Source organism: Triticum dicoccoides, chromosome 2A (genome assembly GCF_002162155.2).
Source record: "Triticum dicoccoides isolate Atlit2015 ecotype Zavitan chromosome 2A, WEW_v2.0, whole genome shotgun sequence".
Taxonomy (NCBI): Eukaryota; Viridiplantae; Streptophyta; class Magnoliopsida; order Poales; family Poaceae; genus Triticum; species Triticum dicoccoides.
The window spans coordinates 684462045-684485053 of record NC_041382.1 but is presented as its reverse complement, the minus strand read 5'-3'; the positions used below and the strand labels follow the sequence as shown (position 1 = coordinate 684485053).

The 23009-nt window shown below is 43.2% G+C and overlaps 1 protein-coding gene across 2 annotated transcripts; it reads right to left on the bottom strand.

The window, feature by feature from the left end:
- Positions 1-95: 95 nt before the first annotated feature.
- On the bottom strand, positions 96-4600 carry LOC119356253 (organic cation/carnitine transporter 7-like). 2 transcript variants are annotated; one of them, XM_037623193.1, is made up of 7 exons: positions 4152-4600; positions 3889-4037; positions 2594-2865; positions 1985-2222; positions 1035-1575; positions 734-936; positions 96-616 (listed from the first exon to the last, which is right to left on the bottom strand). In XM_037623193.1, exons 2-7 carry the CDS (start codon positions 3937-3939, stop codon positions 386-388), a joined length of 1536 nt encoding a protein of 511 aa, XP_037479090.1. In that variant the 5' UTR covers positions 3940-4037; positions 4152-4600; the 3' UTR covers positions 96-385. The 2 variants fall into 2 exon arrangements, with proteins under 2 accessions (XP_037479090.1, XP_037479091.1); XM_037623194.1 differs by lacking the exons at positions 3889-4037; positions 4152-4600 and having other exon boundaries at positions 2590-2720.
- Between the last annotated feature and the right edge of the window lie 18409 nt (positions 4601-23009).

The following is a 23009-nucleotide window of genomic DNA, read 5'->3' as shown; positions in this document are numbered from 1 at the left end:
CTCGGAAAGAAGCAGTTTGAAAAGGTTCAGTTGTACGAAATGATATGAATTTCCAGGTCCCAGGATTTCTTACCATCAAGCTGGTTAAAAGCTAGTTTCTGCCCAACTGGTGTATCTCCTTATTCCAACGACTATCATTCCAAAGTCCAAAGTATAGGTTACAAAACAGAACCGAGCACAGTCTGACCCAACTATTCTTATACTCTGCAATCCCCTTGCACCGCTGCCGCCAAGTGGATGGGGGATCATTCCTAGGGGAAAGGATTCCCCGGTATCTAAGATCACTATAATCAATATCGGTATCATGTTGGAAAAAAAAGTTCGATAATATGCCGCCACTGCTCTCAGGACACAAAAAAATGGTGCTATGATATAACCCGCCGCATCAATGCATATCGGCCTCGGTGTCGTTGAGCCTGCAGCCTTTTGTCTCGAAAGGGAAGAACATGACAGCCACCCCCGAGAGGAAAACCACGAGCTCGAAGAGGAGGATCGCAGTCGTCTGATGGCAGTTGTGCACCAGAGCAACGGCGACGAGGGGGCACAGAATGCCGCCGATCCTGCCGACCGAGCTGGCGACTCCGATGCCTGTCGTCCTCACCGAGGTTGGGTAGATCTGGAAATGATGAAGCGAAGATGTGAATACTCTACTGTTCAATTTTAACACCTGAGAAGAGGGTTCAGCCTTGGTTTCAAGACTGGCTGTCGAAAAGAGGAGTAGAACAGAACTAACCTCGGGAGCGTATATGTATACGATTGTGAAGCTCGCAGAAATGCAGAGCCGGGCACCGAATAATGAGATTCTTGTCAGTATTTCTGTGCGGGAAAACACTAGCGGGAATAAAAAGACACAGCTAGTGAAGAGCATCGAAGCCATTGAAAGCCTTCGCCCAATTCTATCCACGATCATGATCGACACGAATGACCCTGGAATCTCTGTTTCAAGAAAACATGGAAGAACCGGTCACCAAAGTAAGATTGTATGCACTGGAAAGTGATTAGCATACAGAAATTGTGTAAGAGTGAGAACAGACCTGCAAAGCTAGAAATAAACACGTTTTTGTACAGGCTTGAGTTGTTCGAGTGTACAGATTCAACCTCCTGTTTTGCACATATCCTATTTCCGTTACTTAACTCCGATGTCAACAGAACAATACCATAATACGAAAATGCATTCCCAAAGAAAGCCATCCACAGAAGCAGAGTTGCTCTGAGCAATTTTGGTGACAACAGCTTAGAAACAGACTTGAAACCTCCAAAATCGGAACCTTCGTCTTCCTTGATGTTGTCGTTTTCTTCTTCTTTAGCAGCTTTAGCAGTAGCAGACAGAAGCGTTGCAGACTCGGAAACTTCATCTAGCTCAATGTTCTTGTCAGAAACAAGCTTACCCGAAGGGAGTTGTGCACTGTTTAACCTTGCCATTTTCTCCAGTACATCCACAGCCTCCATTGTTCTGCCTTTCATGCAGAGGAACCTTGGCGACTCGGGTGTGATAGCATAAAACAAAAGCAGGAGGAGAGACGGCACAGATGATAATGCTAGCAACCACCTCCAGCCATACTTGGGCATAACTACCTGCCATTACCATGACCAAAATTAGACACAAGAACAACATGGTGAAGTAATCCAAGTCAAACATGTCCGATTTCACCACGAGAATATATGCCTCTCTGAACTAAAAACTGCCTACGCAGAACAGGATACATTGTCAAATTTTAGTAGATGTTCTAATCCACGTATCCATGTGCAGATACAGAGGGACCAGACAGGTACTTGTCAGTATTGTTTCAGAAATGTTTCAAGGGATTGATAAGCATAACCAAGTGTCAAAGACTGTCGACAATCTGCATTTTCTGACCTTTTATGCCCTTTTGATAGAAGTTACTTTCCAAAGTGACGTTTATCATGTATGTTGTTTACTGCTGGTATACATTAGCACTATTCATAACGCCAGTTTCTGAACATGGAAGGAGAAAAATTATACCCATGCAAGCGAAGCCTCGAAGATGGTACCGACAGTCCAAAATGCTGAGAGTACCACCATCCAAGTTCCTCTACTTGGAGCAGGAACAAATTCCAAGAACCAAGATCCAAGAACAGGTCCTCCTCCCAAGCCAATACCAACTAAAAACCGTAGAGCCATTAAAGCTACATAGTTTGGAGAAAAGGCACTCAGGAATCCAGCTCCACTCGTCATAATGGCAGTAAAGAGAAACCCTTTCCTGTAAAATCCAAACACAACAGAATATAAGAGCTTGTATGAGCTAAACAAGAAGAGTAAAAAGAATCAGGAAAGGTTTATGCATTAAATTTAAATAGGCATTCCCTACTTTTCACATCTGTAACTATTCAAGGATCTATGATGAAAACAGTTTGGAGATTAATTTTCAAATTGGCATAAAAATTACAAAAGTTGGGTATTAACATCAGTGCTTTGCCATTTCCGAAGCAGTTACTGTTGGTAACCATAAGCAGAATCTGTGAGTGGAAACCAGGATGGATTGCAACATTATGTTAGATATCACCAAGAGGGAAATGGTCATGTGTAATTTGTGCGACAAAGTTGCATGAAAGAAGTAATGAATAGACCTGCCTCCTTCCATAGTTATCTGAGACCACACCCCAAGAGTAAGCTCCTATTAGCATTCCAACAAAAACAACACTTGTAATCATGCTTTCCTGGTGAGCAGTAAGATTCCATTCTAACTGAACGGATGGACCAACAAATGATAGCAGCATCATCTCCATTGCTTCTGCGATTAAGCCTATCCCAGCATAGGAGAGAATCAATATTTGGTACTTCCCAAAACCTGAAGATATAAGGGCGTCATCCACAGTATATGTGGCTGATTGTTCGTCCTCCATCTGGAAAATAGATATCATACTTGTTATTCATATAGCATCGGTCAGCAGAGTAAATCTACACATCTTATATCTAAGTCCAAGGCTGAAAATAAAAATTGGTGCACTTATTTTAGGGGCTTTATTACGCGGGTTTAATAAACATTTGTATTTTCCATTCCCTCAATTTATATGCAAAATCTAGCATGAGACGAGAAAAAAAGACATGTCTGAAAAATTGTAAGAAAAGGACAGGCAGTACAAAAAAGGACAGCCACACTTTTCTTGCCCCGCTCCATTAACTGATGAACTGATGCATGATGCATCATGTGTTAGGCATCAATGCGTTGGATATCAGATACTCCCTCCGTTCCAAAATATAGCGCGTCCTCGGTTTCCGTGCTTCAACTTTGACCATTAATTTAATCAACAAGACCGACTGCAGCGGGCGAAAAAATTATACCAATGAATTCGTATTCAAAAAAAGTTTTTAATTATATAATTTTTGATCCCGCCGCAGTCGGTCTCGTGGGTTAAATTTATGGTCAAAGTTGAACCTCGAAAAGCGTGGGCGCGCTATATTTTGGAACGGAGGGAGTAGATCATACTAGATCCAAAAGCAGTGCAGGCACGCTTTCTACTAATGTCCAAGCAACTTAAGCGTTAATACACACACACACAAACAGGATGACTGCATGTATCAGGAGTGTTAGGCATCGATGTGTCGGACATTAGATAGATCATAGATCCAAAAACATTGCAAGCGCACTTTCTACTGTCCAAGCAACTTAAGCATGAATACACACAAGAACAGACCCACCAACCAATCCACCAACTGTGACCAAACAAGCACATGATAATTCAGAACAAGCACCTAACAAGAACCAAAGCAAAGTCCAGAGAGCATCAATGGTAATAGCGATGAGAAGCATTCGGCGCATCGCATTGTCACAATCTGTTTACGTGCTTTGCGCGTTCCTGAAGCAAACGGTCAACTCGCCACCGACACGGGCTGAATCTGAAGAAATGGGGGTCGTGGATCCTCACCATTTCGATCGAGAGCTTGCCGGCCGGATCAGAGGGTGGCTTGGATAGCATTGATCCTCAGCAAGCTGGGAGCATCAAGCTCGGCCCTCGCCTCGCGCCTGGCGCCCGAGTGCCTGCCCGCCTGGCCGATTTCCTCGGGCGGCCTTGTCCTGAGAGATCCAAAACAAGAAACGGAGGCACGCACGTACGGATCACGCCACGAGGCCACGCAACACGAGAACGGGAGCTTGGCGAGAGGAAGAAGAGGAGAGGAGGGAGCAAACCGGAGGGAGGGAGGGAGGAGTGCGTTTCTTGGATCTGCAGCGTCGCAAGAACCGCGTGATCCGGCGGGCGGGGGCGGGGTGGGGTGGATCGGCCGGGCGGGGACGGAAATGGGCGAGGAGGGATGGGAACGAAATCCTGGCGCCGGTTTAGGAATCGGCGAGAGTCTTGTCTGGTGATTTGTCTCCTCCGACGTTGCGGGATGGGTGGCGAGTCTGGGTCGTAGGTTGGCAGCGGCGTGGCCCCTGCGGTGTGGGGATGGATGGGGGAGGGAGGAAGGAGATGCGAAGATGCGATATGGAGCCCGCGGCCCGCGGTATGACCGGACCGTCCCGTCCCGTCCCCGTGGAGCTTGGAATTGGGAACGTGCCCGCAGTCAACGCCGGGGTACAGCGCGCGGCACATGGGCGTGTGATGACTTCGGCGCCTTGCGTGCTGCCACGGCGTCGTCGGCGAGGTACGGCTCTCTCCGTGAGAGCTACCGGGCGGCTGACCGTGTCCGGGGACGAAAGGTTCGGCGCGCGAGTTTGACTTGATCTGTGCGTTGCGTTCGTGTGTACCCCTCCTACTCGTTCGCAATAAGCGGCGAGCCATGGAATAAATATTTTTCTGAAATCAGAAAATCCAGCAATCAACAAGTCTGACTGTGTTTGTGAACATAGTATCATTTTCTTCAGCATACTTGGATCATGAAAATATGAGGTTCTAGAATGGAGAACCTTGCAAGAGGATAGTACAACATATACTCCATAACACAGTTGAAGTGCCTCAGTTCAGAACCTAAGACAATATATGGTGCTACAACTAAAAGCTATAACAAAGAGCATCATAAAATAACTTCTAAAGTGATATCCCCAACAACAGAGAAAGTTACCAGCCAAAGTGGAAGAAACATAGATATCTGGTTACCAGCCATTACAAGAAACACAAATGAGTTTGTCCATTCCAAGAAACACAATTAAGTCATCACAGTCAACAAAAGGCCATAAAATATCTGGTTATGTGTCCTTCACCGTTGAATTGTACTCACTCCGTCCGAAAAAGCTTGTCCCTGAAATGAATGTATCTAGCACCAATTAGTGCTAGATACATCCATTTGAGGGGCAAGCTTTTACGGACGGAGGGAGTAGTGATAACTTGTGGTACTCTTGATATATATACATCCATTTTAGTAGCAATACTGAAAGTATAAATGAATTACAATGGTGAGTGTTATTGATATATAACGAACAAGACTCTCTTTGTAAAGAGATTTCAAAAAGGGGATGTACATAAGATACAATCAAAAAGTTTTGTCGGGAATACCGGAATGATATTAATATTTCAAACCATGAGTATGATTTGAAATAATGTATCAAGTTGCTGAAATTTGATACAGTAATTGGATAATTTGGAATTTATCAAGAAGATTGTGGATAACAAGAAGTTTAGTGGGGGCTCTATGACATTTTTTATATTACATATGTATGACATATCACTTGATCAGAAATGATATAAAGTATATTAGCACAAAAGATTAAAATCATGTTTCTAAAAAGGACTTAGAATTATTGGATGAAAATCTATATAGATAGATTAAAACATCTCATTATGCTAAGACATGTATTGTGATAAAGTTTTAAAGAAGTTTAAAAGGAAAAAAAGTTTTCTCATAATGTCACATAGTATAACACTATGCAGAAATCAATAGTTGATGAGCATGTGTGGATGAATAGAGTTCAATTTACTTCAGAGATTGAATTCATCATATACTATCAAATGTACAAAGCCATATGTTTCATATGAACAAATCGTTAAAAATAAATACCATGGTGAGGTTCACTAGGGCTATTGCTTAAAGATTAAGTATCTCAATTGGACAAAGGTTTTGTTTCTTGTCCTTGGAGGAGATGAAGAGATTGTTGTAAATAGTTACATAAAATATTTGTTGTAAAGGTTACACAAAGACAACTTCATGACTGATATGGTTTAACTATAGGGCTATAAGTTTGAAATAGTTCTCAAGAATGAACATAAATTGTGGATCTATAAATGATATAGATTGAGGCTTGAGAAGTTTATCAATAGAGTATAATCTGGTCAATAAAAAATCGATAGATTATGATGTAGTTCCAAATGAATATTGACTATATGGATATATATAGCAATTGGACTATATGGAGATATAGCGTTACTATAGAATGGACTATATGGAGATATAGTGCTGCCATTAATGTAACAAAAGAATTACACAATAAAACCATATGTTACTGACACAAATAACATTGGGATTTGAATAGTATAAGACCCAGTGATGAAGGCTCTACCACTAGCAAAGCATGAGAAACAGCAGATAGCCATATGTGTTAGAAAACATGCAACTAGATTATTGACTCTAGTGCAAGTGGGAGACTCTTGGGAATATGCCCTAGAGGCAATAATATTTGTACTATTATATTTCCATATTCATAATTATATAGTGTATATTCTATGCTATAACCGCTATGATCCTGAAGTATGCGATTCGGTGGAAAACTCATATGCACGTGTCGAATGATAAACAGTTAAATAAAAAGTTCCTAGTCTTGCCTCTAGAACTAGCTCAAGTGTTGTTGATGATCACGTTTTTCGAATCTTAGGATATCATTAAGTGTAACGATAGTCCTAAAACAACAGTGAGATTATGATGTTAGAATTAAGAACGATCATATTGAATCGACCCAAACTTGTCTGTTATAAATTGAGTTAATATCATTTGTAATCAATTGTAATAACATGGAGTGTTAACATGTGATTTTGCTCATTAGATCATGAGAGTATCATTGTCACTTCTTACTGTACGATGAGCTTTGGGGTTGCTCACACATCACTTGTAACACGATGATCATAACGACAACTTACATGTTCATCGAAAAGTCTGACAAGGGACTAAATAGCTCAAGAGTGGAATTTGCTCCTCCGACAATGGAGAGATATTCTTACGTCCCTCTCCCTGTGACGACATCCATCATCGTTGGCTAGATACAGGTGACTAAGCCACGGGGAAGCCGGAACACAATAGCGAGAAAGAAGAACAAAACTGGTAACGAGGATAACGGTATAATGACCATAGTGATGACTTTGGAGGATACCGATGCATCCTAGGTTTTGTGAAGTGTCACGAAGCAAAGTGAACATCACATGTTAACCATAGGTTTACTTGAATATCATTTGTGTGCTCATAGGGATCGATATGGACATCCACGGTCCCGCTGTCTGTCATTGAACGAAGGAGTTTCGTTCATGTCTATGAGTTACTGAACCTACGGGGGTTCACAAGCTTAAGGCAATCATGATATGCTGAGTGTTGGAAAGACGGGTGTGATGAGAATATATTTGTGGAATTGTTTTATTAATATTCAGAATAGTTTCGAGAGGACGAGGAAGCGTTTCGGGGTTACCGGAAGGGTTACGAAGAATATCGGGTAATACCAAGTACTGCCCATAAATAATATATAGGTGGAAAATATTCTCAGGGATGTTCATACTGTTGGGGAATGCAGTATTTCAAAAAAATTACCTACGATCGCACAAGATCTATCTAGGGGATGCATAGCAACGAGAGGGTAGAGTGTGTCTATGTACCCTCGTAGACTGAAAGCGGAAGCGTATAGTAACACGGTTGATGTAGTCGAACGTCTTCGCGATCCAACCGATCTAAGTATCGAACGTATGGCACATCCGCGATCTGCACACTTCAGCTCGGTGACGTCCCTCGAACTCTTGATCTAGTTGAGGCTGAAGGAGAGTTTCGTCAGCACGATGGCATGGTGACGGTGATGATGAAGTTACCGACGCAGGGCTTCGCCTAAGCACTACGACAATATGACCGAGGTGTAAAACTATGGAGGGGGGCACCGCACACGGCTAAAGATCAACTTGTGTGTCTATGGGGTGCCCCCTCCCCCGTATATAAAGGAGGGGAGGAGGAGGCCGGCCGGCCCTATAGGGCGCGTCCAAGGGGGGAGTCCTACTCCAAGTAGGAATTGGCTCCCCCCTTTCCTAGTCCAAGTAGGAGAAGAAGGAAGGAAAGGCAGAGGGAAAGGGAAAGAGGGGCCGCGCCCCCTCCCCTAGTTCTATTCGGACTCCCCTTGGGGGGCACCTCTAGGTTGCTGCCCTCTCTCTCCCCTAAGGCCCACTAAGGCCTATTACTTTCCCGGGGGGTTCCGGTAACCCTTCCGGCACTCCGGTTTTATCCGAAACTATCCGGAACACTTCTGGTGTCCGAATAACATGGTCCAATATATCAATCTTTATGTCTCGACCATTTCGAGACTACTCGTCATGTCTGTGATCTCATCCGGGACTCCGAAAAACCTTCGGTACATCAAATCACATAACTCATAATACAAATCGTCATCGAACGTTAAGCGTGCGGACCCTACGGGTTCGAGAACTATGTAGACATGACCGAGACACATCTCCGGTGAATAACCAATAGCGGAACCTGGATGCTCATATTGGTTCCTACATATTCTACGAAGATCTTTATCGGTAAAACCGCATAACAACATACGTTGTTCCCTTTGTCATCGGTATGTTACTAGCCCGCGATTCGATCGTCGATATCATCATACCTAGTTCAATCTTGTTACCGGCAAGTCTCTTTACTCATTCCGTATTGCATCATCCTACAACTAACTCATTAGTCACTTTGCTTGCAAGGCTTATTGAAAGTGCGTTATATCGAATAGAGGGGGGTGAATAGGTGATTTTTATGAATTCTTCACTGAGGAATTTGCGGGTGAGGAAATTCCTGAGTGAAGAACTACTTGCAGCGGAATAAGTACTCAGAAATAAACATAGCAGTGCATGAGCATGGTCTTCATGATGAAATGAAAACAAGTACAGAGTACAGAAAGCGTGAACACATGATAAGACAAACAGACTGAAGAAATTGAACTGAGGAAATCGAGGAAGTCTTCAGTCAAAGTCTTCAAACAGATATGAACAAGCACTCAACACATAAATGAGGAAATGGAACCAGGTAGCTTGGTGAACACAATGATTTGGTAGACCAGTTCCAACTGTTGTGACAGTTGTACGTCTGGTTAGGGCGGCTAGGTATTTAAACCTGAGGACACACAGTCCCGGACATGCAGTCTTGAACACGCAACTCCGGACACTCAGTCCTCACCGTATTCCCCTTGAGCTAAGGTCACACAGACCTCGCCTAATCACTCGTGGTAAGTCTTCAGGTGACTTCCAAACCTTCACAGACTTGGTCACTCGGCGATCCACAATTTCCTCTTGGATGCTCTAGACCATGGCGCCTAACCGTCTGGAAGATGCACGGTCTTCAAAGGTAACAAGCGTCGGATCCACGCAGGATCAATCTCTTCAGTGATGCTCAATCACTTTGGGTCTGTAGGTGTTTGTGTTTGGGTTTTCCTCACTTGATGATTTTCACTCAAAGTCCTCGGAGGATGGGATGCTCTCAAATGACAAATGTCAATTTCTCTCGGAGCAGCCAACCAGCTAGTGGTTGTAGGGGGCGGCTATTTATAGCCTAGGGAGCAGCCCGACATGATAAGACATAAATGCCCTTCAATGATATGACCGTTAGGTGGGCAGATATTTTGGGACAGTTGGCGCATAGCACAACAACGGTCGGAATTTTGAGTATCAAATTCCTCAGGGCTATCATGTTCCTCGCTGTGTAGGCAATCCGCACTGGTGAATTCCTAACTCGTCAGTCAGAACAAATTCCTCAGAGACCAGAAGAACTTCGTCTCTGTCACTGAAGAATATGACTGAACTGTATGAGATTTCCAATGGCTTCACTCGAAGGGATTGGTAGGTGTAGGATTTGAGTTGAGCATCACTTGGAAATTTTTCCTTAGTATTTCCTCGACCCCCTTTAATAGTATGGTATTTCCTATGACTCAAGAAAGAGAAAATGAAACTACGAAAACAAAAGTCTTCATGATTCATGTTCCTCGAATGAATACCAAGTCTTCAGGATTACACCAATTTCTTCACTTTCAAGGTCTTCAGAAAGTCTTCAGAAATCCAAAGTCTTCAGTTGAAGAACTTCATTTTTAGGGGTCGACTTTCTCTGTAAATATCAAACTCCTCATAGACTTATTGACCTGTGTACACTCATAAACACATTAGTCCCTTAACCTATAAGTCTTCAATACACCAAAATCACTAAGGGGCAGTAGATGCACTTACAATCTCCTCCTTTTTGGTGATTGATGACAATATAGGTTAAGTTTTCAACGGGGATAAACATATGAAGTGTAAATACTGAAATTGAGGAATTTGATTGCAAGATATACAAGAACTCCCCCTGAAGATGTGCATAGTGAGGAATTTGCTTTTGAAGCAATGCACACTTGAAATGGAGATCTCCCCCTATATCTTGTAATTCATACACGCATTGACATATAATATGAAGAATTTGAAATGCATGAAGAAATATGGTGACTGATGTAATTCAGCATGCATGCATGCATTAATATTAACGAGGAATAAGCATGCAGGAAAACACATCAAAAGTATCAGGACACCATAGAATTTAAGTTTACAACTCGATCGGATAAAGTCTCAGAAGAACAAGAGTTGTAACTTAGAAAAAAACGCCCATAAAAGTAGACCCGCTTGAAGACTAACTCAAATTTCTCCCCCTTTGTCATTGAATGACCAAAAGGGTTGAAAATGAGGACTAACGCCCCTGAAGAATATCAAGTTGATGGAGGAGCGTCAGCGTTGTTGGGGTCGTTTGTCATTGTAGGGTCTGCCGCAGTGTCGTCCAAGTCTTCATACTCGTCGGTGTCGCGTGATGAAGAATATGAGCTGGCCACCAAGGTAGGAACTTTGACCTTCTTGAATTTCTTCGGAGGAGGTGAAGACCAGTCAAAATCTTCCCTTAGACCCATTTTCTTCAGATCTTCTTCACCATACAGATGTGATAGGACAGCCCAGGTGCGACCGAAAACTTCATGGAGGTAGTAATGGTTTTTCTTCACTGCATTATGTGTAGCAGTCATGTTGTGAAGAATAGAACCAAACTGATGCTTAACCCATTTATGATTTCGATCCACCTTCTGGTGAAGACTAAGAAGCAGCTCACGGTCAATCATCACACGTGAAGATGTGGCTTGAGGAGTAGACTTGGGTGCATTGGCACCAGAATCATGAGTGGCAGAGTCATCACTGGTGGAGTAAGATGCAGCTTTGCGAAACTGACCATCCAATGGACGAATGCCTTCATCAATGACAAGAGGTGTCTTGCCCTTTTCATTAGTTGAAGTAAAAGTCTGCTTGACGACTTCAATCGGGGGCAGATAGCTGAGGTGATTCTGAAAATCAGCCTTGTAGTTGAGTGAAGACCTTGTTCTGAGGAATCTCATAATCCAAGGAGCATAAGGCTTCAACTCAAACGGAGAGAGTGCAACATTTGCCAGAGTCCTCATGAATAAATCATAATAATTGATAGGAATGCTATGAATGATGTTGATAGCAGATTCTTCATGATGCCAACTATTTCCTCATCAGATGAGTCGTGGCCTTTGATGGGACTCATTATCCTCGTCAGAATGCGATAGACTGTTCTGGGCACATAGAGTAAGTCCTTTACGAGGAATTTGGTCCTTGGGGTTTGACCGGGCTTCAGAGGCTTCATTAACACTTGCATGTAATGAGCAGTGAGTTCAGGGTCTTGGTACAGGCAGCGAGCTCCTTCACTGGGTGGACTGATGGGCAGGGCGTGAAGCAATTCAGAGGCCGGTGCCTTATAATGAGTATTATTCGTCATCCAGTCCAAGACCCAGGAATTGATATCTTCAGGATCACTGGTGATGTGCAGTGTCTCATAGAACTGAAGAATGAGCTCTTCATTCCAATCAACAATATCAGAGCAAAAGTTGAGGAGGCCTGCGTCATGAAGCACACCGAGGACAGGAGAGAAGCAAGGAAACGATTCCATGTCCACGTGAGGAATATGCTCGTGGTAGAAGATTTTGTCCTTGTTGAAAAGTAGTGAAGAATAGAAATTGGCCTGGCTGGCAGTCCAGAAACGCTTCCTCCTTAGACGAGCAGAGTCATAAGGATTGTAGTCGGTGAAGAATACATGCTCGCCAAAGAAGTCATCGGCCTTGAATTTTTGCTTCTTCGAGAAGGGATCCTTTGGCTTGGGGTGAGGACTGTCAGTCAATTGCATCACAACCTTAGGGATCTCAATCTCAGGTTCCACAAGCTGAGGAATTTCAGGTAATTCTTCAGTGGCAGCCTGGGACTTCAATTCTTCATTTACATGTTCATCAGCACTAGTGGCTGGAATTTCTTCATCGATGGACGAAGTTGCACGAGGTTATTCAGATCCCATTTGGACTTCAGTAGTTACTGGGGACTGAGGAATTTGTTGAAGAGGTGTGAACAGAGGAGAGTTGGGGTGCTGACTTTCCCAAAAGTCATCATTCAGCACTGGCGTGGTGCATCCAATGTCCACATCGACTTCTTCATCCATTTCTTCAACGCCGGCCTCTTCAGTAGTGAACTGAGGCATGGGCAATGAGATAATTGGGGTTGAAGGGATTTCACCCACTTCAATTTCTTCATCCAACTGCTCTGACGAAGCAGCAGAAGGATTCTCTTCATCAGATTTACTTGGAATCACATATTCTTCATCAAAAGGAACAAGGTCCTTTGATGGCATGGTTGAGATAGGAACAACATCAATTGGGTTGGCAAATGAGCTGGTCAATGGCTTCATCTTCTTCGGGGCTGAAGAATCTGATGAAGTTGATGCCTTCCTTTTCCTCACTGTTGCACGCTCTGCAGCCTTGGTCTTCTTCACATCTGATGCAGATGGAAGGATCGAAGTTGGTGTAGGCGCAGGAGGAGCAAAGGAATTTGGTTGAATTTCTTCAGGCGTAACTGATGTAGTTACCATGACGTCTTCACTTTCTTCAGGCACAACACTAGTGGTTGCCCTGGCAGTTTCTTCAGCGGCTGGAATGCAGTCATTAGCCCTGGAATTAGCATTTTCTTCAGCAGCCTGATTGTCATCAGCGGTGCTGGCATTTTCTTCGGTGGGCTGAGCAGATGCTTCAGCCTGAGGAATTTCCTGTTGCGTTGTGGCTACAACATTTGAAGTGAAGTTGTCAGCGAGTCTCACAAAACGAACCTTGGCTCCTAGCCAATCAGCATGGTATGCGTCAAATTCATCACTGAGTTTCTTGATCTCAGATTGAATAGTGAGAAGTTCTTCAGTTGTCATAGAGACAACATTTTTCTTCAGGTAGTGCTCCTTTTTGTACTCCGCTTTCTTGATCTACCTGGCCTTCTCAAACTTCTATTTTTCTTCTTGTATGAAGTGAGTCAACATATGACTTTGGCCAGGAGTCAGCTTGAAATCAGACATAGGAGTATTTGGGTCCTTGTGCCATAGATCAATGTACTCAAGGATCAACTTTGAATCCAAAAGCAGAGGCACACTTGTGCCCTTGGCTCTAGCGGCCTTGACCTGCCTGTCTCTGATGATTTCTGCAAGTTCATCATCATCAGTTTCATCTTCATCGGACGACACTTAAAAAGCGACATGCTTCTTTTGAAGACTTGGTCGAGAGCCTCGTCCAGCAGTTGCCTTGGTCTTCAACAGAGTGGGACCAGTTGAAGAATGTAGTGGTGCCGAGGAACTAGCAGATGCTCCTGAGGCAATAGATATGCCTGTCGTCCTTTGGCACGTGGCGAGATGCGCAGGTGCTGAGGATTTGGTCGGAGCAGCTGAGGACTTTGGCGGAGGAGCTGAGGATTTTGAAGTGGGAGCAGCTTGAGGAGTTGGTCGTGAGGGCTTTGAAGAATCTGGCCGTGAGGGCATTGCTGGTGAAGCACTTGGCTTCTGAGCAGGCTTCTTTGGCATGGCCTTCTTTGGCTTGCTCGCAGAGGCCTCAGCAGTGGCAGCAGCAGCAGAGTCTTCATTGAATTTCCTCACTGCTTCTCTTGCTTGTCTGGCCAACTTGGCTTGGCGCTTGGCCCATTCATCAGGATAATCCTCACCACACTTGAGGCTGGTGGGATCTGCTTCTTGGCCAGGTGCCAACGGAGGTCTTGGGCATGGAGGATTGAGAGCGAATTTCTTCATGTACTTGGGAGTAACATACCTGTACTCCCTCCACTCTCTTGCCCATCTCCTCTCTATTCTTTGAATGCGCACTTTGCGCTCATTCTTGGTTTCCTTTCCATGAGTGGCCTCATCAGGAGTGCAATAGTCCTTGTATATGTCATCAGGGATCTCAAAAGCAGTATTGACCTTAGGCCTCTTTCCTCCCTTCTGTGGCTTCTTTCCACCAGCCATTTTCTTCAGATGAGGAATTTGAACAATGGAATTCTCTGAAGATGTATGCAACTTTTCTTCAAGGAACGCTGCAAATGAGTTAAGTTGATGAGAACCTAGTGATTCAGCAGCTGACATGAGTACCTGTGAACAGAGTATAGTTGCGAGGAATATGGAGAGGTCATATGTGTTCTTAGAGGTTTTTCAAAAAGGAGCAAGGTTGAGGATTTGACCAGATGAGTCTTGAAGAATTTCACTAAGCGTTCTTTGTCTTAGGTTCCAGAGATGTATAGATCGAAAATCCACACATTTGAGGAATCTTGAAGAAAAATATAGCTTAGAGAAATGAATCAAGAACAGATGACATGTGAGGTGTTCAGTGTGTGATGAATTTGAAGAATAACACCTTTGAAGATTTTGTAGTTATCATTTGAATCAAAGAGGACAGTAAAAGTAACTTTTAATTACCCTGAACGAAGAACACGACGAACTAAGAGGTGTAGATGTGAAGTTTGTCAGTTCAGTTCTTCCACGCCCTAACTTGGCAGAGGAAGACAGCTACGGCGGCGGTGGAGTGAAGAAATCCGCAGCCGGCGCGAGTACGACGATGACAAGGTCGAGGCAGTGAAGCTCTTCCTCACCGGCGACGATGAAGTAGCGGCGGCGCTAGGGTTTGAGAAGCTCGAGCTGGAGTGAGAATGAGCAGAGTAAAAGTGAAGTGAGGAAGGGAAGGGGTATTTATAGCCACGGTGAAAAAATTGTTTGCCCGAAGAAATTGGACAACATGCCCCTGACCCTTCTCATTCGCTTGACATGTGTCACCCACGTACTGAGAAGTGGAGATTGTGTGAGATCGTGGGTGAATGGATAAGTGTTGTCATGGGATGTGGAACGGTTTGAGCGGCAAAGCCGAAAATTTAGATAGGATAAGTTAAAAGTTCCGTTCGCAAATTCTTCAGCTGACAAGGACACAGTGAAGATTTTGAACGAGTTTCAAATAGAACGCACATGAAGAATTTGTGAATAGATTGGGTTGAGTATAGCATAGAGGGGAAGGGTCCGATCACATTCACTTAGCAGAAAAGGCAATACGAAGAAATAGCTATAAGTGAATGCTGTAGAGGACATATATATATATATATATATATATATATATCCAATGAAGAAAACGACGGAAATGGTGAAGACAATGCAAATTGAAAAACAACTGAGGAATTTCAAAGAACTGAGGAAAAGCTCAATTGAAGATTTTCAACATTTTGTGGTGGCGTGACCCACGTATAAGAATGATGATTTCAAACACCGTGTACAATTGTCGTAGGGTTCCGAGAATCAAATTCTTCGTTAATTTCTTCACACTTAGAGTGTTAGTCTTCATTGATTGAAGAAAACGTTTCTTCATGTGTTGCACATCTAAGTCATCAATTTTGCATAAGTGTTAGGATGGGTGTCCTTTTCAAAGAACATTCGAAGATTCTAGGATATTTAGCTCACACCGCAACTTGCTAAATCTCTTCTCATCCAAGGGCTTAGTGAAGATATCGACTAGCTGTTCTTCAGTCTTCGCATGCTCAATAGAGATGTCGCCCTTCAACACATGATCACGAAGAAAATGATGACGAATCTGAATGTGCTTTGTCTTCGAGTGCTGAACTGGGTTATGAGCAATCTTGATGGCACTCTCATTGTCATAGTAGAGTGGCACATTCTTCACGTTGACGTCGTAGTCCTTGAGAGTTTGCTTCATCCATAGTAGTTGAGCACAGCAAGAACCAGCAGCAATGTACTCATCTTCAGCAGTAGACAGTGATATGCAGTTCTGTTTCTTCGAGGACCAACAGACCAAAGATCGTCTGAGGAAATGGCATGTGCCAGATGTTGACTTGCGATCCACACGATCACCAGCATAGTCAGAGTCTGAAAATCCAATGAGATCAAAAGCCGAGCCCTTGGGGTACCATAATCCAAGTGTTGGTGTGTGAGCTAGATATCGAAGAATATGCTTCACAACCTTATGGTGCAATTCCTTCGGCGTAGCTTGAAATCGGGCAAACATGCAAACACTAAGCATAATATCTGGCCTAGATGCACATAAGTACAATAAAGAACCAATCATGGAGCGGTATACCTTTTGATCGAAGTCAATACCATTTTCATCAGTGCATAGATGACCATTTGTGGGCATTGGGATTTTGACTCCTTTGCAATCTTGCATGCCGAATTTCCTCAGTACATCCTTGAGGTATTTCTCCTGAGATATGAATATGCCATTGCGCTGTGGATGAATCTGAAGACCTAAGAAGAATTTCAATTCTCCCATCATAGACATTTGATATTCTTCACTCATCATATAGGAAAATTCATCAGTATAACGTTGGTCAGTACAACCAAAGATAATATCAGCAACGTATATTTGGCACACAAACAATTCACCATCATAAGATTTAGTGAAAAGAGTTGGGTCAAGTGAACTGGGTTTGAAGCCTTTCTTCATGAGGAATTCCTTCAATGTATCATACCATGCCCGTGGGGCCTGCTTGAGGCCATAGAGGGCCTTATTGAGTCTGAAGACTTTGTCAGGATGCTTTGGATCTTCAAAACATGGGGGTTGAGCTACATATACTTCTTCCTCAAGCTTACCATTGAGGAATGCACTTTACACATCCATTTGATATAAGATGATATCATGATGGTTAGCATAAGTAAGTAATATGCGAATAGCTTCAAGTCTAGCAACAGGTGCAAAAGTTTCATCGAAATCAATTCCTTCAACATGTGTGTAGCCTTGAGCTACAAGCCGTGCCTTATTCCTCACCACAAGGCCATTTTCATCTTGCTTGTTGAGGTAGATCCACTTTGTGCCAATAATATTATGCTTGCGAGGATCTGGATGTTTGACCAGTTCCCAAACGTTGTTGAGCTCGAATTGATGTAATTCCTCTTGCATAGCTTGAATCCACTCAGGCTCCAGAAATGCTTCATCTACCTTAGTGGGCTGTGTGATAGAGACGAAAGCAAAGTGCCCACAAAAGTTAGATAAATGTGAAGCTCTTGAGCGTGTGAGAGGACCTGGAATGTTGATGTCGCTGATGATTTTCTCAATTTGCACTTCATTTGCGACGCGAGGATGAGCGCGTTGATGTTGAGGAATTTGATCAGCATTTTCTTCATCACCATTTTCCTCAGGTGCATTAGCATGATGTTCTTCATGCTCTGGAATAACTTCTTTAGCTGATTCTTCAATAGGAATGACATCCTCTGTAGCCTTGAACTTAATAGATTCCTCAGGAGGTATTTCATCTATCACAGGAGGTAGGTGCTCTCTTTGAGAGCCATTAGTCTCATCGAACCGCACATCTACAGTTTCAACAACCTTGTGATGACAGGTGTTGAAGACTCTGTAGGTGTGCGAGTCCTTACCATAACCGAGCATAAAACCTTCATGTGCTTTCGGTGCAAATTTAGAACTGTGATGAGGATCTCTAATCCAACATTTAGCACTGAAGACTTTGAAATAACTCACATTGGGTTTCTTGTCAGTGAGAAGTTCATATGTTGTCTTCTTGAAGAATTTGTGAAGATATACCATGTTGATGATGTGGCACGCAGTATCAATTGCCTCAGGCCAGAAGCGAGGAGGCGTCTTGTACTCATCAAGCATAGTGCGGGCCATCTCAACAAGAGTCCTGTTCTTGCGCTCCACGGCGCCATTTTGCTGAGGAGTATAAGGAGAAGATAACTCATGAAGTCATGAGTAATACCAAGTTCATCAAGATAGTCATCAAGGCCAGTGTTCTTGAACTCAGTTCCATTATTACTCCTGATGTGCTTGATCTTCACATCAAAGTTAGTTGAAGCCCCCGAGAAAAATCGTTTGAAGACTTCCTGCACTTTAGTTTTGTAAGTGATAATATGGACCCATGTATATCGAGAGTAATCATCAACAATGACAAAGCCATATAAAGATGCAGCATTGGTAAATGTGGCATAGTGAGTAGGACCAAAGAGATCCATGTGAAGCAATTCAAATGGTCGAGTAGTAGTCATGATAGTCTTTGCTGGATGCTTGGCCTTGGTCATGTTTCCAGCTTCACAGGCTCCACATAAGTGATCCTTGAGGAATTTGACATTTTCAATGCCAATGACATGCTTCTTCTTCGCGAGCGTGTGCAGATTCCTCATGCCAGTAGGACCAAGTCGTCGATGCCATAGCCAGCCTTCTGAAGCTTTTGCAAGTAGACATGTAGCAGGTTGTGGTCCTGTAGAGAAATCAACAATATAAAAATCTCCTCTCCTAAAGCCTTTGAAGACTTTGGAATTGTCAGTTTCCATAATCACAACACAACGATACTTGCCAAAGACAACCACCATATCAAGATCACAAAGCATTGAGACAGACGTGAGGTTGAACCCTAAGGACTCGGCAAGCATGCCTTTGTCCATGTGTCGATCCTTTGAGATTGCAACCTTACCTAGACCCAATACCTTGCTTTTGCCTTTGTCAGCGTAGGTGATATGCTTCAGAGGTGATGGAGATAGAGCAGATTCCATCAATAAGCTCCTGTCACCAGTAATGTGATTTGTACATCCACTATCGAGGATCCACTCAGTGGCTTTGGGTTGATCATCCTACAGATGAATTAGTGCAACTTATGAACTCATATACTTCAGCAGTGAAGAATATGGTATCAATTTCATCAGATCAATTTCATCAAGCAATAAAACAGGTAAAGCAGTATGAGGACATGAGAAATGAAAATTCATTTCTTCATGATTAGCTCGCGTCCTTTCAAGCATATTCAGGTCTCCAGCAAATTCTTCAGACGATTAAGTTCATCTGGAGACCTGACCCTGCATAAGAGATTAGTTCTTTTTTTTCACCACCCACATCTGAAGGGGTGGCAAAGAGTTCATCATTCTGCGAGCTCCATAAGAGAAAGGTGGCATAGATGCCAATCCACTTCGTTTCACATAAGAGTGATTAGGGTAAGCATAAGAGTAAGCAGAGAAATTCTTCGAGGACTTATGAACATAATGATTTGAAGAATAATGCACATATCCATAATCCTTAGATCTTCCCTACGAAATAGACGGGTTAGCACGATGATGTTCATATGAGGACTTTGATCCTTTTGAGGAATTTGATCCATGTGAGGAGTTTGGCCCGTATAAGAACTTGGATCCATATGAAGAATTTGGTCCATATGAAGAATTTGATCTGGGTTCCTATTCTTCACAGGTGGTGTCATGATGACATTCACCTGAAGATTTTCAAGGCACCTTTTGGGAACCCAGATTTTCTTCATAGGAGGACCGTTCCTGCAGTTAGTGCCAACATATCTAGCAAATACTTCACCATTCTGATTTTTGAATAGTTTATAGTTAGAGTCAATGGACTCATCAGAAGAATATGAAGATTCACATGTAAAGCTAGATAAAGTAGATGGATCCACTAAAGGTCCCTTTGCAGCAACCCATGAGGTTTTGGGATACTGCTTAGGTTTCCAGTAGGTCCCATCAACATTCATTTTCCTCTCAAAGGCAATACCCTCTTTCCTAGGGTTCCTGTTGAGGATCTGCTTTTTAAGCACATCACAAAAGAGCCTGATGCGCTTTGAGGCTTTTGTACATGCCTGTCATATACAATTCCTTCTGCCCTACATCATTAGTGATACTAGCAATGTCCTCAGATGAGTAATTAGTGATAGCAGAGGCAGTTGAAGAATTTGCAGCAATGGAAGTATTTGAGCATTCAGATGAAGAATTAGCAGTTTCACATTCAATGCACTTCAAACATGGAGGAACAAATTCATCCTGAGTAGCGCTGATCTGTTGAGCAAGTAATGAATCACGCTCCTTTTGAAGATCTTCATAACTCACTCTTAGCTTCTCAAGATCTTGCTTTCTTTGAAGAAATTCATGAGAAAGCTTCTCATCATCAGATAGGAGAGTGTTATGATGAGCTTGAAGATTGTCAAACTTGGACCGAAGTCTCTGAAGATTTTCAGTCAAGATTTTAGTGTGATCCATTTCCTCGCCCAACATATCATCGCTTTTATCTAGCATATTTTGAACCTTTTCGAGAGCCTTTTGCAGTTTCACAGCAATCTTAGCAAGTTTAGAATAGCTGGGTTTGAGGTTTTCATCAGATTCATCCTCACTAGATTCAGATGAGGGATATTTGAGTACCTTTGAGCCTTTTGCCATGAAGCAATAGGTGGGAGCGTAGTCCTCATCGCCGTCATCAGTAGTGTTGGGGAGGTTCTTTTCTTCAGAGTTGAAGATGGACTTGCTGACGAACGCGGCAGCGAGGGCTAGGCTCGCCACACCAGAGTCTGACTCCTCAGATTCCTCCTCTTCCTCATTTTCCTCAGATTCAGCCTCAGAATCCATTTCCATGCCAATGAATGCTCAAACCTTCTTGGAGCTGCTCTTCTTGTGAGATGAGGACCTTGAGGATCTTGATGGTGAGGACTTTGAAGATTTCTTCTTCTTCTTTGAATCATCAGAACTGTAATCCTTGTACTTCTTCTTCTTCTTCTTTGATTCCTTTTCCCACTGAGGACAATCTTGAATGTAGTGTCTAGGTTTTTTGCATTTATGGCAGAGTCTCTTCTTGTAATCATGGGATGAGGAATCTGATCTCAAGTCACCACCTCTTGAGGATTTACCAAAACGACCACGTCTTGAAAACTTTTGGAACTTCCTCACGAGCATTGCTTGCTCCTGGCTCAGTTCTTCAGGGTCACCAAGGCTGCTATCAGAATCTTCACCATCAGATTCAGATACTGTCTTGGCCTTCAGAGCCCGTGATCTACCATAACTTGGTCCATAGAGATCTCTCTTCCGAGCAAGCTAGAACTCATGAGTGTTTAGTCTCTCGAGGATATCAGTGGGGTCAAGTGACTTGTAGTCTCCACGTTCTTGTATCATCAATGCCAAGGTATCAAATGAGGAATCAAGCGATCTCAGCAATTTCTTCGCCACCTCATGGTCGGTGATATCAGTGGCACCAAGTGCTTGAAGCTCATTTGAGATGTCAGTGAGGCGATCGAAAGTTTGCTGAAAATTTTCATTATCGAGTCTTTTGAAGCGGTTGAAGAGATTTCAAAGAACGTCAACTCGAGAGTCATGCTGTGTTGAGACTCCCTCATTGACCTTGGACAGCTTGTCCCAGATAAGCTTAGCTGTCTCTAGAGCACTCACTCTGCCATACTGCCCTCTGCTCAGATGGCCACATATGATATTCTTTGCTTGAGAGTCGAGTTGCTTGAATCTCTTCACATCAGCAGCATTGATGGTGGGAGTGATAGAGGGAACACCATTCTTCACAATGTACCAGAGATCGTTATCAATTGCCTCAAGATGCATGCGCATCTTATTCTTCCAGTAGGGGTAGTCCGTCCCATCGAAGGTAGGACACCCAGCAGAAACCTTAATCATACATCCGGTCGACATAACTAAAACTCTAGGTGGTTAAACCAAAATCACACGGAACAAGGGAGTACCTTGCTCTGATACCAATTGAAAGTGCGTTATATCGACTAGAGGGGGGTGAATAGGCGACTTTTATGAATTCTTCACTGAGGAATTTGCGGGTGAGGAAATTCCTGAGTGAAGAACTACTTGCAGCGGAATAAGTACTCAGAAATAAACATAGCAGTGCATGAGCATGGTCTTCATGATGAAATGAAAACAAGTACAGAGTACAGAAAGCGTAAACACAGGATAACACATGATAAGACAAACAGACTAAAGAAATAGAGGAAGTCTTCAGTCAAAGTCTTCAAACAGATATGAACAAGCACTCAACACATAAATGAGGAAATGGAAGGGTTGAGGAAATGGAACCAGGTAGCTTGGTGAAGACAATGATTTGCTAGACCAGTTCCAACTGCTGTGACAGTTGTACGTCTGGTTAGGGCGGCTAGGTATTTAAACCTGAGGACACACAGTCCCGGACACCCAGTCCTGAACACGCAGCTCAGGACACTCAGTCCTCACCATATTTCCCTTGAGCTAAGGTCACACAGACCTCGCCCAATCACTCGCGGTAAGTCTTCAGGTGACTTCCAAACCTTCACAGACTTGGTTACTCGGCGATCCACAATTTCCTATTGGATGCTCTAGACCATGACGCCTAACCGTTTGGAAGATGCATAGTCTTCAAAGGTAACAAGCGTCGGATCCACGCATGATCAATCTCTTCAGTGATGCTCAATCACTTTGGGTTTGTAGGTGTTTGTGTTTGGGTTTTCCTCACTCGATGATTTTCACTCAAAGTCCTCGGAGGATGGGATGCTCTCAAATGACAAGTGTCAATTTCTCTCGGAGCAGCCAATTAGCTAGTGGTTGTAGGGGGCGGCTATTTATAGCCTAGGGAGTAGCCAACATGATAAGACATAAATGCCCTTCAATGATATGACCGTTAGGTGGGTAGATATTTTGGGACAGCTGGCGCAAAGCACAACAACGATCGGAATTTTGAGTATCAAATTCCTCAAGGCTATCATGTTCCTCACTGTGTAGGCAATCCGCACTGGCGAATTCCTAACTCGTC

Excerpts from the sequence above, each read along its gene's own strand:
- LOC119356253 (XM_037623193.1), bottom strand. The coding sequence starts at position 3,939 with ATGCTATCCAAGCCACCCTCTGATCCGGCCGGCAAGCTCTCGATCGAA. Across the intron at positions 1,576-1,984 it reads TCGAGGCTTCGCTTGCATGG|GTAGTTATGCCCAAGTATGG; the intron begins GTATAATTTTTC and ends TGGTAATGGCAG. Across the intron at positions 617-733 it reads TATACATATACGCTCCCGAG|ATCTACCCAACCTCGGTGAG; the intron begins GTTAGTTCTGTT and ends CATCATTTCCAG.